This window comes from Python bivittatus, unplaced genomic scaffold, assembly GCF_059951505.1.
Source record: "Python bivittatus isolate LINGU-HERP-01145 unplaced genomic scaffold, Pbiv_v1 ctg000480_np1212, whole genome shotgun sequence".
In the NCBI taxonomy this organism is placed as follows: Eukaryota; Metazoa; Chordata; class Lepidosauria; order Squamata; family Pythonidae; genus Python; species Python bivittatus.
Genome location: NW_028277075.1, coordinates 58,702,115 through 58,717,251, shown reverse-complemented (window position 1 = coordinate 58,717,251; position 15,137 = coordinate 58,702,115). Strand labels below are relative to the sequence as shown.

At 38.9% G+C, this 15,137-nt stretch overlaps 1 protein-coding gene across 1 annotated transcript in view; it reads left to right on the top strand.

The window, feature by feature from the left end:
* Positions 1-3,650: 3,650 nt before the first annotated feature.
* USH1C (USH1 protein network component harmonin) overlaps positions 3,651-15,137 on the top strand; it is a 63,802-nt gene continuing 52,315 nt past the window's right edge. Inside the window, 4 exon segments of the mRNA XM_088145096.1 lie at positions 3,651-4,185; positions 10,580-10,647; positions 13,171-13,314; positions 14,241-14,379. Coding sequence (XP_088001222.1) covers positions 4,150-4,185; positions 10,580-10,647; positions 13,171-13,314; positions 14,241-14,379 — 387 coding nt within the window. The 5' untranslated portion in view covers positions 3,651-4,149.

Below are 15,137 nucleotides of genomic sequence, written 5' to 3'. Positions count from 1 at the left end.
TCTTTATATCAGAACCCTAAAAGGAGAGAGAATGACGATGCTACAATTGGGTTTGGATGGCAGAGTGGGCCATAATTTAGATGAGTAAACTAACTATAAACTATTATTGTGGTATCATGGTATGTCTAACAATAAGACTAACTACAAGACAGTTTAGCATCATATAAGAATTGTATCTTCTTAAGAATCTAACACCTCCTTCAAGCTGGACTCCTAGTAATTTCATGGGTACATGCCTGTAGTTTTCTTGACAACAGCATGGAAATGGTTTGCCGTAGTCTTCTTTTGTCCCCCAGTTTCAGTCTTATCTATAGCCCTGGTGCTTCCTGGGTCATCTCCCATCCAAGCACTAACCAAGTCAGATCCTCTTGCTTTTTGAAATCAGTCAGGATTAGCAATGTCAGTTGATTCCTTAGGCTTTTGTGTCTCATCTATACCTTTTAAAAGGCTGTATTATGTGTACATATGATGCTAAGCTAAGCTATGGTTTGCTGAATTGTGGTTTATTCAGTTGGCTGGGTTCATATAACATTAAGTCCAAATCAAAGTAATCATACTTATGCTTGAACAACATGCTTACCAATGGTTAACTGAGCCATAGTTTATCTGATTAACGCTATTTATGTTTGGGGTTTGTTGAACAGACTGAACTATAAACTAATCATACAATCTGGGTTCACCCAACAGGCTGGGGAAATGTTTTTCAAACTTGTCAACTTTAAGATGTGTGGGCTTCAACTTCCAGAATTCCCCAGTCAGCATTTTAGCTAGTTTGCGGTTATGTAACATAGCCATTATGTATGAATTCGGACAGATGTATTTGCTATAAGAATAGATTACTTCAAATTACAGACACTTAGATTCCACATGCCTCTCTCAGAATACCGCTAAAAAGATTAATAAAAGAATAAAATGGAAGAAATAGAGTATTTTAAAACATACAAACACAGCAAACACTCTGTTAAAAGTAGCATCCCATTTTACTCTACTGAATTGGTCTGAAATTAATGACTTTTAGCTTTCTAGATAGCCAAGAAATTTTAATCATTTGGGGATACCTATCTTGCCTTTAAATTTAACTTTAAATTGAATGGCAAATCTTTTCTCCCTTTTTAAATATATAGTGGTACCTCTAGTTACGAACTTAATCCGTTCTGTGACTCTGGTTGCAACTCGAGTTGGTTTCAAGTCGAGGTAAAGTTTCCCATAAGGTTCAATGTAAATACGGTTAATCTGTTTCGCCCTCCGACTTTGGTCGCACCACGAGGCAAATTTCCCCATAAGGTTCAATGTAAATACGGCTAATCCGCCCTCCGAATTGGTCGCACCCCGAGGTAAATTTCCCCCATAAGGTTCAATATAAATACGGCTAAACAGTTCTGAAACATATGCATTTTATTTTTAAAGCTCAAAAACCTTCCAAACACCACAAAAACCTTCCAAACGCCACAAAACACACCACAAGCCTCACCGAACATCTCCTTGCTACCGCAATCTCGCCCACAGGAAGCCGCGACCGCGTGGCAGCAGGGAAAATGGCCGCGGATCCGGTTCGTAAGTAGAGGTGGAGTTCGCAAGTAGAGGTAAATTTTTGGGCCCGGAGCTGGTCGTATCTTGAAAAATTTGTAAGGAGGGGCGTTCGTAACTAGAGGTACCACTGTAAATCCATTCACTTATTTATTTACATCATTTGCAGACTTTCCCAATTTGGCTGACACTGGGGGCAGTACATGAGAAAACCAGAAATAGAATACCTCAAAAAATAAAAAAAAATAAAAAATTCCAAATAATCATAACGGTAATAATAAAAGATGGACACCCCCCAATTATCCTAGGTTCAAAGGCCAACTGAAACAGGATGGTTTTAAGGACTTCCCAAAAACATAAGGAACTTAGGAGCAAATCCACAAAGGGGGAATCACCCCTGAGAAGCCCTATGTCAGAACCTCGCAATCATCGATCAACTGCCTTGCTAGTTCGCTTGCTTTGTTTCTGCCATTACAGTGATGGGGAGGAAGGGGGGAGAAATGGAGAGGTTGACCATTAGGCGCAGATGGACTGTTATATGGTTCTCAAGAATGCCCAGGGTCGTACTAGCATGAGACCTGGAGGGAATCATCGACATGATCAAGAAGGACTCAAAGACAGAAAGGGGGAGGTGAAAGGGGAAGGAGGTAAAACTGAATTTTGGCACATGTGGAACTCAGTTCCAGAAATCGCTTAGAGCTGTGCACTGCTTTTCCAATAAATGAATTCTTCTTTGAACCTGCATTGGTTTTGATGAGAATTGCTTTCATTGGGAACTGAGTACCGTGGTTCTTACACCCTACCTCCTAGTCCAAGGCCCCTTTACTTTCCCATGGAGGCAAGATGTTTAGCAAGCTGTCTCATAATGTTTGGACTCATACCTGGCCCTAATGTATCCTTCCAAAGGCCACACTGTTACAGGAGCCCCTTTCAACAGAACCCAGAAGCCGCCTGGGAGCCAATGCTGGGTTTCTCTGATTCCCAGCATGGCTGCCACCACATTTTGAACCAGTTGTAGTCTCCAAGTCACCTTCAAAAGCAGCCTCACATACTGCAATAGTTCCCTTCTGAGGCAATCAGCCCACGAATTACCATCTCAACGTAATGTCCTTCATTATGACATTTATGTCTCTCTCTCTCTCTTCTGGAAAGTGAAAATGATTTCCCCTCATTTTCTTCTCACAACAACTCCATGGAATAGGTTGAGCTAGAAAGTATTGGCTCTGTTCACACAACATCTTATGCCATGCTTTATTAACTATGCATAACTAAAGCACATTATATATAATATAAAGCCATAGTTTAGATACTATGCTAGCTGAGTTTTCATAACAAGCAACCACATTTTGGCTTAGCATATTGTATAACTCGGCCAGTGACTGATACAAAACCTCACAGTGACGGGGTTCATACAACATGCTGACATGGAGCCTAGGTTAACCCAGCATAGTTGTTGCATTCACACAATATGCCATGCCAAAACCAATAAACCATGTTAGGGCTTAATATGGTAGTGTGCTTCCCACAGGAAGTGAAGACAGTGGCTGAGTTTCTACAGCGTGTTGATCCACAAACTAACCAATCTTATGGTAGCCTAGCATAGTATTTTGTGTAGCCTACCTGGTAAATCCCAAGGCAAGTGGAGTCTCGAACCTGGATCTCTCTCTCTCTCTCACACACACACACACACACTAGTTCTAGCCCAGCTCTGTAATGATTATACCACACTGGCTTTTATGGACTAAGTGCATGCTTTCTGGGAAGCCTGAAAGTACGTGAAGCCATTGGGAGTACAATTTGTCAGATGCTTTGAGGTAGTTCCTGCACTGAGCACAGGGTTGGATTCAATGACTTCAGTGGCCCCTCCTGACTCTATAAACGTAGTCCATCTTCACAGACCCAAAGAATATCAGAACAGGTTCAGAAATTCTGAAACCTTAGCCAGTTATGTGACAGTAAGGTAAAGATCTAAGCCTCCAACATCAGCAGGTTCATGAGAACAGCTGAGGAAGCAGAGTCCTTGCATGAGTCTCCTCCCCACCATGCACAATCTTTGAGAAACTCTGCACTGACCTTTCACATGTTCTAACCTCATCATCTACATGGAATAATTCCAGATATGTGTAACTCACTTCCACTGTGCACCTTAAAAGTTTCAGTTAAATTGTATTGTCTGTATTTTGAAAGTAAAAAAGTAAACATCTTCAGGTCTCGATCAAATTCTCAGGACTTGATGGTCACCAGCGTGTGGCAGAAATAGAATTCACGCTTGAGAAAAGAACGGTGACGATGTTTTAAACAGCACAGTCGGGGAAAGCGAAGACGGGCTGGTGCAACAGAGGCAGTCAGTCGGCGTCAAGCTGATGTCTATTCACTGAAACTAATGCGAAGTTAGAGCACTTCAAAGGAAAAAAAAGTCAAGGCAACGGAGGCGAACAAGGGAACGCCTCCGTTCCCTCTGGACCTTCCTTGGCGTCCGCCGGCCTTTCTCACGGTGCTGCGCCGCGCCCTCTAGCGTTGGTCCAGACTTCTGCTCACTGACCTGTCCCCAGGAGCGGGAGGAAACCGCATCGGCAGGTTGCGCGAGGCCAGCGGCGCGAGAAGGTCGCTCTCCCCGTTGTCATGGAACGGAAGGTGGCCCGGGAATTCCGGCACAAGGTGAGCGGGAAGCGCTCGGAGCTCCCCACCGAACGATCTCGGCGGCGTTCGCGGACGGGTCGCTCTTTGCCTCGCCTTGGCCTTGCGCGCGGTGGAAGCTGACGGAGAAAGGGGGAAGTGACATTTTGCTGGGACTCTGGACTCTTGGAGTCAATTAACTCGGGCTTGGCGGGGCGGGCGGAGGAGAAGGGGGGAAAATGAAACGTTTCTTTGAGCAGAAGTGGGGGGGGCTCTTCAAGGGGGCGAGATGTGGGGGATTACGGTTCAGCTCTTTGGAGAGGAGGGGAAGGAGCAATAGAAGAGAGAAGAGAGGAGCATTCCCTGCTTGTGCGCGGGCTGCTTGCGAAGTCCTTGGTGCTGCCAAACCTGGGGTTGTTAAAGTGAACCCCATAAAAGCGAATATGTGTAGATCAGGGTTGAACTTTGGTGTCCTTGGGGTTCTCTGAGCTTGGTTGTTTTCTTGCAAACGTTGCGTTACCCGGCTAGGTCCCCGAAGATGTTACCTAGCCGGATAACGAAACGTTTGCAAGAAAACAACCAAGCTCAGAGAACCCCAAGGACTCCAAAGTAATCCTTCTTTCCATGCATACCCCTCTCGAAGTTAGTTCAGGCAGAGTAAAGTTGAGAAAATGAGTTAGTTTTACAGGAGGCATCCTTGTTTTTAAAATGGTGACTCTTATCCTCACTCAAAGGGAGGAGAATACTTCGAACATCGTTTTCCTTCCTTTTTGCCATCCTTTTTCCCTGTAGAACCTCTTTGCCAATGCACAAAAGGCTTGGAAATGTTAGTTGCATTATGTAAATAATTATTTTATTTGTATTTCCCAAAAGAGTAAGAAAATAAAAAGAATACCAATACTGTAGTGGCAAGTTAACACTTTAAAAAGTATTCAGAAGTATACAGATGTGTCTATATATGATTTGAACACAGTTTTTCAAAAAAGCCTGTGTGGGTGAAAGACAAAATTCTATTATTGGCCTTTTTCAAATATGTGATTTCATTAGTGGGAGAATGATGGACAGCAGAAAGAATGAACACTTGAAATTTCCAGTTTTGTTTACATATAATATATGTTTGTTTACTCCTCTTAGAGGTTTCCCAAAAGAGGAACCTTCTCCAGCCTAACACCTTTTTGATGTGTTGGCCTACAGTTGCCTTCTTCTCCAACCAGCATGTTCCAGATGCAATTGTCCTTATTCTGCAGTGTACAGATGATCCTGAATATCATCCCAACAACTCCACTGTAGAAGAGCTAACCTTACATTTCTTCCTTTTTCCCCTGAAAAAAGTTGTGGTTGCAGTCTAGAATAGGAGTGTGGAATTTGCATTGGCTGAAGAGTCACCTCATGCTTTGCATGGCATGCTAAGGGCCATATTCTCCAAGTGATTAGGGTTAAAGCCATTTGGGGAGGCTCAGGAATGTTACATGGTGAAATTGATGTCAAAAGTATCTGGATGGCATAAGGAGACCTTCTGTTTTGCTCTTTAAGCCACCAAACCCCAATACTGCAAAAAAAGTGGGGGACTGCAATTTTTGGCCCCATTTACTTCTCAGGCAGACCACGTCCACACATCTTAAAGTTGCCAAGTTTGAAAAACATTGCTCTAAGCCATGCTTACTACTTCTTTGGTGTAGAAAAGAATCAGAAAATATACATACTGTAAGTCATACATGTTTCTTTTAAAATATACTTTGTATGGCATAATTTCTTTTCATGGGTTGCCTCCTTTTCCTTGGCATAAAACATTTCTAAGGGGAAAAATTATAATAATTATTTCAGTGAACTAGGTTCCAGCAAAATTATTTAGGATTGCTCCTCTGTGTACAACAAAACATCTTTTGTCTTTTATACCTAAGAATTAAAATTATCCTGTATAGTATTAGGGCAAATTTTCAGAATACCATGAAGTAGAAAATGTTAAGATGTTTTATGCAGCTTTTTACACAAGGTATCAATTAGTTACAATTATGGCTATTTCTCAGAGCTATTAACATTTAGCTGTGGAGCAACAGGCACATTTCAGCCATGTGCATCTAATATATTTATGGTCCTGTACTTTGTACTTGTGACCTTTTGTGATGGTAATATACATAAATCATTCTGAATTCAATCTAATTTGCTTATTTAAACTTCTGCTTTGAACACAGTCCATACCTGTTCAGAATTTTGCTTCCATAATGTTATCATTCAGGTACCTAGAACACTTGTCAGGACTAAATAAAATTAACACTTTCAGTAACTGACTCTATAAGGAAACTTTTTTTTAATTTAAAGCAAAGGCTTTTGTACATAAGATTTAAATATTTTATATGAACCTTCAGACTAATATTGGTATTAAAGCATTTCATACTGAAACTTGGATAAGTTTATTTGAAGTAATTATTTATAATTTGTTTTCGTGCCACTGTAGCCTCTGAGGCCAAAGATGGAAAGGGATTGGCTGATATGATTCTAAAGGAGCGACTTTAGGTTCCAAGTGTAGAATTCATCATCGTTATTTATGTTCTTATTTTATGTGGTTTAATGCCATGGAAAGGTCAAGTGATGCAATAGAGAATACTACCGTCTCTTTTAGATTTATGTTCCATTCACTGTTGCAGATTCAGAAGGCACTGAATATGTGCAGACTCTTGTAAATATTCTATTAACATATCTCTGGATGTGTTGTCTTCTTCATTGTGGCAACATTCTGTTCAGAATATATACAAAACTGACAACTGATTCTTAACTATTTGTTTGTTCATAAGTTATTGGCACCCCTCTCAAGAAAAATAATTTAAAATTATTAATTGAGTGTATATGCATTGCAGATTACTTTTCTTTAGGTTGACATTTCTTATAATACTTTTTTATTCACATTATCTGCTTCTTTTAAAGTACCATTATTGGAAGTACTTATGGCTATAACTACATACCTAGGGGTCTCCAGATGGCCTTGAACAGACATGAACTTTAATTAATAACTTTAATTAAGGTATATTACACCAAAGACTATTAGACAGCCCATTCAAGCTATGTTAGTCTGGACATGAAAGTTAGTTCTCACACAGTCAGTGAAAAACACCATGAAAGTCAAACGGATGATAACAACAAGAGACTGATGGAAACAGCCCAGTTGACTCAAAAGAGGGAGCTAAATATTCTGTTATATAGGCAAGAAAGAAAAAGATATGTAAGAGGTTTTGAATACTGTTTCCATATATAAGTGTTCTTGAAACACAGCACTTGCTGAAATTCTTGGATTATGTCTTCCTAACTTTCATTAGTAAGTACTACTTGCTGGAATTCTTGGATTTCTTGTGAGCTTACCTAAGTGGTTCAGCCCCACCTGTGGAGTGAAACTAGAAAAACTGTAATGAAAACTTTAGGATTACCACTATTTTGCATACTACAGTTAACCCTATTGGGATTAATGAGCATAGAAACGATATTTTAATTTGTTAAAGAATGTTATTTATATGAGTGATACTCTTGAACACATTGACTTGGTTTCAAGTCGGAGCACAGCAAAGAAGACCCTATTCCTTGTCTCCACTGGCCCAATTATTTTTATAAGTGGATTTGTATATATGTCCTCCAATGCCAGTTATAATGTGAGTCAGGTTTTTGTGTTGTGAATGTAGCCTCAAACTATTTAGAGCCTTAAAAGCCAATGCTAGCACTTTAAATTAGGCCTATTTGCACTTCATTATATGACTTGTAGAAATATAACACGTGTGTGTGTGTGTAACAAATATATATGTATAAAACATATATAGTAGTCCTTCGGGTTTGAAGAAGGTACAGTGTTGTTCAGTTCATCTGTGGACATGGAGGTGGCTCTGCAGTCCCAGTCTGGAAGCGCAGAGTCTAGCACAATGGGGGCACTGGAAGCCCACTGTTGTAGTTTCTGTGGGTGTTATTCTGTGATACCGCTCACAGATTTCTATCAGTTTTTGGCGGTGCCTGTCTTCAAAGCCAGTGGAAGCTTCATAGCACAGGGTTGCCAGCAGGTTCTGTCAGCAGCTGCAGCTTCTAGTTCCCTTGGCTGGATGTCACAGTGGCTTAGGGTTTCTTTCACAGGGTCTTTGTAGTGCTTGTGTGGTCAATCTCAAGGTTTCTTCGTAGACTCCAGTATACTATAGAGCAACTGGCAAGGCATACAGTGGTCATCCATTCCAGTGATGTATCCCAGCCACTGCATCTGGGTTCTGATAATCAGGGACTCAGTGCTGGTGGACTCTGTGTGATCCAAGGCCTCCAGGTTGGAGACATGCTCTTGCCAACAAATGCCAACGATGGAGTGGAGAGTGTGCATGTGAAATTCCTCCAGTTGTTTGATGTGCCTTCGGTACAGAGTCCAGAATTCACATCCATATAGGAGAGATGGAATAACCATAGCTCTGTGGACTTTCAGCTTTATGGAGATATGGATGTTATGTTGATTAAGGACTCTAGTATGCAGCTGCCCCAGTGCCTGGTTGGCCTTGTTGATCCTGGAGTCACTTTCTTTGTCCAAAGACCCATCACTTGAGATGATGCTTCCCATGTATTTGAAGCTGTTTATATTTGTCATCTGGGTGTTGTCAACAGTGATTTTTGGTTCTACAAGGTTGGTACTGTATTTGGCACAGGCTGAATACCAGGAGTATAGCAGCATCTGAGAATTTGTTCAGCATCAACTGTAGATCACTGTCTTTCAGTTCCAGGAGCACCTAGTCATCAGCAAAGAGGATTTCTTGGATGACTCTTTGGAGGCACTTTGTCCATGTGTCCAAGCAGTGAGGATCAAAGAGAACCTTCCAATTGGTACCTTATGTACACTCCCTCCTTCAGACCCTGGACAGCACATGACAACATGCAAGCGAAGAACAGATTGAGCAGGACTGGGCTAGCACACAACCCTTTTTTATCCCATTGGAAATGGCAAATGGAGCTGATATATCACCATTGTAAAGAACCTGTCATTCCATTGTGGAGTAGCTGAATCAACTTCACAAATTTCCTTGGGCATCCATAATGTCTCAGGATTATCCAGAGAGCCTCCCTGTTTACAGTGTCAAATGCCTTTGTCAGGTCAATGAAGATAGAGTAAAGAGGCTTGTTCTGCTTGATGCACTTCTCCTGGACTTGCATCATGGCAGATATCATGTCTGCTGTACTCCGTTCTGGCTGAAAGCCACACTGTGCCTCTGGGAGGTTCCTTTCTGGGACAGTGACAAGTCTGTTCAGGAGAATGCAGGCAAAGATCTTGCCTGCAATGGACAGCAGTTAGATACCCCTGTAGTTTCCACAGTCTGATTTGCTTCCCTTATTTTTGTAGAGTGCCACAATTAGGGCATCATGGAAGTTATCAGGCATCTCCTCTGTGGACCAAATGCCTTCTAAGATGTCTTGAAATACCTGTAAGGCATTTGGGTCTAGTGCTTTGTAGATCTCAGCAGGAATGAAATCCTGTCCTGTTGCTTTATTTGAGTTTATCTGCAAGATCGCTTTCTTGGTCTCATCAGTAGAGGGAGGCAGGTTTTGGGCATCCAAGACTGGCAGCTGAGGAATCTGCTGTAAGACATCATGATCAACTGTGGATGGCCTATTGAGTAGATTGGAAAAGTGTTCAGACCAGTAGTTTTTTAGTCCTTCCTGATCTTTTGATCAGGCTCTCTATATGCATTACTGTATTACCATTACTGAGCGAGAGCCCATGCTTTGATTTAGCATAAAGCAGCTTAGTATGTTCTCTCTTAACTGGCTTTGAACTATATTGTAACCATTTAACTCTCAGTAAAATGCAGAAATAATTCACTTTTACTGTTAATAGAAACTAATAGGCCGTGGAAATTCCTGGTTTCAGAAAAGTACCCAGAAGCAAGTCATTCTGTGAAACTCTATTTTTATTTATTTTAGAACAATTAGTAGAGCGAAAGTCTTGCAACCTGATACTAGGTAAGTAAACATACTGTTTCAGAGAGTGAAGAAAGGATAACTATCTATCTTGTGGCAAGCTTAGCCACAATATCAAGGTGGAATGGAGAAATTTACTTCATTGCATGTCTTCAGAAGGATGTTTGCATTCAGGGAAGCCAGTGAATAGCTGGTTTTGGCCCATTCCTTCATGGTTGCGTTTGCAATCATGGGCTACATCAATGAATGGCCTAAACGGTTTTTGAAAATATTTATACAGCAATTTAGTCATTCTCAGGTAAGGGAATTAGATACTATAATGGTTGCACTATAGTATGATGTTACCGAACTCTGAAATGATTAGAGAATTGGATGGGTAGTTTTGGTTTCAAACCACCTCATAAGCAGCTTTCTTTATGGATACCGTCTTGGGACTAATGGCAAAGGGAAGATCTTCAGCATTTCGTATTTGTGAACAGAGAGAATTATAGTGAAATTATTCATTTTTCAGGTTGACCTGTTAATTGATAATGAAGCAGAGAAAGATTATCTATACGATGTGCTGCGGATGTACCACCAGTAAGTCTGTATATCATAGTTACTGCTTTTATTTCTGTGGTGTCACTGTACTTAGCTGGAGGTAACAGATAAATAGGAAAAAAATCCCTCTATTTTAACTCATTGTAAACTAGTAAAATAAAAAAGTATTTAATAGGAACATCAGACACCTCCTTGAGCAATTGTTTTTATTAAATAAATGGTTATTTGGAAAAATATCATCTTTTTGTTAACTTTGCTTCATTGTATCTAAATGTATTAAATTTATTTTATGCATTTATGACAAGGACATCAGTATATTTCTATAGGAGCTGTGGCTCTGTAAAGACAGACAAATGCATTATAGCATGAGCTCATGTAGCCAAAACTAATTTCATCATATCTGTGGAATGGTGTTTTGAAGTACCAGATAGATATGGACATGGAAATGTAGCAGTATGAGAAGGATTTCAAACAGTGTGAGCAGTGAGATCAGAGGAATTAAATGAAAAATATAAAGAAAGTGATGATTATGCTGTAGTTTAGATCTATACATATACATATATACAGTTGTATCTTTAAAGTGCCATATAACTTAAATATGCAGCTGGCTAGTTTCTTTGACAAGAAAATGTCTGTACAATTTTTGCTGTATTTCCTTGTGGTTTTCTCAACAAATAAGCAGAGTGATTAATAAGATACAATTATAGTTTCATTTTCCACTCAGTAATAATTAAAATAGGTATGAGCCCATTTTATTTTACTTAGAAAAAATGGGAGTATTTCTCCAGTTTTCATAGGGGAGTGATTCAGATTATTACAGTTTCTGAACATACCTTAATTAATAGCATCTCAGCAGAATGACATTTGGCTGTTTTCTGTGTGGTTTTTCTCCAAAGCAATAGCTTGGCATGGTTTTGGCTACTAACTCAGTTTGGTTTCCCTTGAGACTGTAATTGTTTCTCCATTCTTAAAGGTTGGTCTGCAGCTCTTTAGAATAGAAAGAATTCTGCTGAGTTAATTATTTAAAACTTTGGTGACAGGAACACACATCTTTTCTTTGCCTAATCCTTATCTGCCCTATGTGGGAAATGTTATTAATAATTAAATAAATATACACTGTCACAAAAGTATACATTTCAGAGAATCCACTCTTTTTGCAAGAGGCTGTACTTTGCTTCCTATGAGAAATTTAAGTATTTACAACTCCTTTGCCAATATTAGTCCCCATTTACCTTTGCTTCTATCCTTATCCATCCTTCCCAGATGTCCTGTCTTTGCCAAGGCTCTTAAAACTAATACTTTTTATTTTATTACTTGGATCAGGAATGGATCCATATTGGATTCTGTCTTAATTTATGTTTTACATGAGGGATACTTATAGACATAATACTGAGGCAAATGGTACTGAGGTTCCTACCCCCATGATGGACTCTAGTCCTCAAAAACATATGCCACTAAAATTGTATGAATCTTTAAAGTACTCCTTTACTGTTTCCCTATTATTGCATCACAAATGAACATGGTCTACAGTGTATCTCTACAATGCTTCATTAAATGGGGAAATATTTTTATTTAATAGATAGCTACTTGTCATACAGGAAAACAGTGCATACAAAATTTATGAATCTGATGGTTTTAAAATTTCAGAATTCTGTAACAGAAAGCTCAGCTTTATTTGTTGTCCTGTTGAAGGCACTGTGAATTTTGTCGTTGACTACTTGGAAGTAGCATCACCCTGGTTTGAATTTAATTGCTATTAATAATGTACTGCTTGCACTTAAGTAACATACTAGGGTGTTCAATATCTATTATGATACATTTTACATAGATGAATAAGTAGTACAGAATGAGTTCAACCTTCCCAAACCTGGTTAAGACTATATTTTCAAGGATTTCCAGCTATCATGGTCAGAATATCCCTGCCAGAAAATTTAGTAAACATCTTTCTAGTTTTAACCATATAATTACAGATAAGTGATTGGATCCAAAGAAAGTTACTTGCATTTATTTTGCACTGAAATCAGTGAAATTAAATTATAGCTTACTTTCCAATTTACTTAGTTTTCACTACAATCATACCTGCACAGACACATATGCATATGAATACATACCAACACTATATCTATAGCTACCCTACTATTCTTCTTTGAGTAAGCAGTGTTGTGCAAGGTACAGAAAAGGAGAAAGAAGTACTGAGTGCTAACCAAAAGAAATTAAGTACATGAGATGTGAAAAAAGAAATACACAGTAGTTACATTTTATACCAGTACCATTCATTGTTACCATAGACTAACACAACTCTCACAAATTCTGTAGATCCATGAATCTTCCAGTGTTGGTTGGCAATCTGAAGTATGTAATCAATGAACCAATTTGACAATTCCATTCTGTAGATCTAAAAATCAGAAGGAGTCTGGGAGCCCCTTTTCCAACTAACAAACATTATTAAAAATAATAACCTTTCATGAGATGCACCTTGCATTGACACTTTGTCACTTGTCATAAGCGCATAGGGTGGCTCTCTATTACCATAGACTAATACAACTCTTACAAATTCTGTAGATCCATGAATCTTCCAGTGTTGGTTGGTGATCTGAAGTATGTAATCAATGAACCAAGTCGACTGCCATTGTTTGAAGCCATTTGTCCTCTTATTCCATTAAAACATCAAGTGGAATATGATCAGTTGACACCTAAACGAACAAGGTAGGTTTGAACAATATCTTTCTTTGTATTTGCGAACAAGGGTTTTGCTTCAGAACTAAGCTAATTCTTCTTATATGAAAACTCAAAGTATATATGGACATTCTGAACAGTGTTCTGAACACACCTTCATCTAACATCAAACCACATTTCCATACTTTTCAAGTAATTAATTATTTTTGTATTATAAAGCCCATACCAACTATAGAACCAGGTTCTTTCTGAACACCTTTTCTTTCCTCTCTTTTTCTGATCATAAAGCATGACAGATCTACCTTCCATTTATTTGCTAACCGTTTATTTCACAAAGAACTGCCAGACATCATCAGATTAAAGTCTATCAAAATCCACACTTAGGTTGAAATTCTTATCATTAAGCTCCTATTATTAAAAAAAAATCAACAAGTCATCCAAGGTACTGACTGGTCAGTTTGAATTTTCCTCCTTCAAATCTATTCCCACTCCCTTAAAAAACTCTGTTCAGTGAAATTTGTTTTGTCTTTAGGGAGCTGGTGAAGAACAATGGCTAGGCCATGCTGGGAAGGGTGCACCTTTTAAGTATCATCCAAAAATGAAATCAGTAGCAAAAGATTAGTGAACAAGAAGAACAAAGCATTCTGTAATATACAAGTTTGCTAAATAAAAATGCACATTTTCTGTAGCAGCACAAGAGCTGAAATGGTTGTTGATATAGTTCTGTATCCTTGCCACAAATTAATCAGACTGGAATAGCATATAAGTGCCAGAAAATAATACAATACAATACAATAATTGAAAGCCCGGATAATGAAATTTGGCTCATATACTTGATATTCTTTGAAAGCCTAGAACCTAATTATGAAGGAAAGGCAGATATGTATGATTTATAGGAACTTTTAAGTTGCAACTATAAATTCTTTGAGTTGCCACTGTTATTCCAACTTCTATAGGAAACTGAAGGAAGTGAGATTGGATCGTCTGCATCCTGAAGGCCTTGGAATAAGTGTGCGAGGGGGTGCTGAATTTGCTTGTGGCCTGTTTATTTCACAGCTAACAAAAGGAGGACAAGCAGACAATGTTGGACTTCAGGTGAGGAAAAAAAGTGTATATAGCCAAAACAAAGTCTGGTATACCATAACCAAAATGTATTTTAGAAAAAAATACCTTGAGATTGTAAAGAATAGTTGAAGGGAACATTCCCTGAAAAGTATATGTCATCACTAGTATCAGATACAAACTTCCTATGGAATAGAATGATATTAAATGGCTTCAGTTTGCTTCATAGACTGCTTTAAAATAAGTATAGAATGTTGGAAGTCTCCATTAAATTCATCTTCATGATACATGGTGAGAGTTTACCTCTTGTTTGGTCTTATATCCATTTTGGGGCAGAATTCAATCAGTGGTGGACACTTACATGAAGCAATTCTTATATAAGTTGCCAAATCTAGTTGTTATTTTCATACTACAACAGGGCTGATTCTAACCCCATTATTATCGCTTATTAGGTCTAAGGGCCAGTAACAGTGAAGGTTATGGGAGGAACATTAGTCATTGATTGGAGATATAGACTACACTTTAGAAAATATAAAACCTTACACAAGTTCCATTATTGATAGTTTATGTTTGCCCTCAAGTAAGTGATGACTCTTAGCAACTACATAGATAGATTTTCTCTAAGATGATCTGTCCCCAAATTGGTCCTTCTGGTCTCTGAACTCAGAAGGAGGTCCCAATCTTGAATTGGTATGCTAAAGGATGCCAATGGACAGACAGTAACTAAATCCAAGAAGATGGAAGGAATATACTGAAACTCTGTACAGTAAATATATCAATATTTTAGAAGG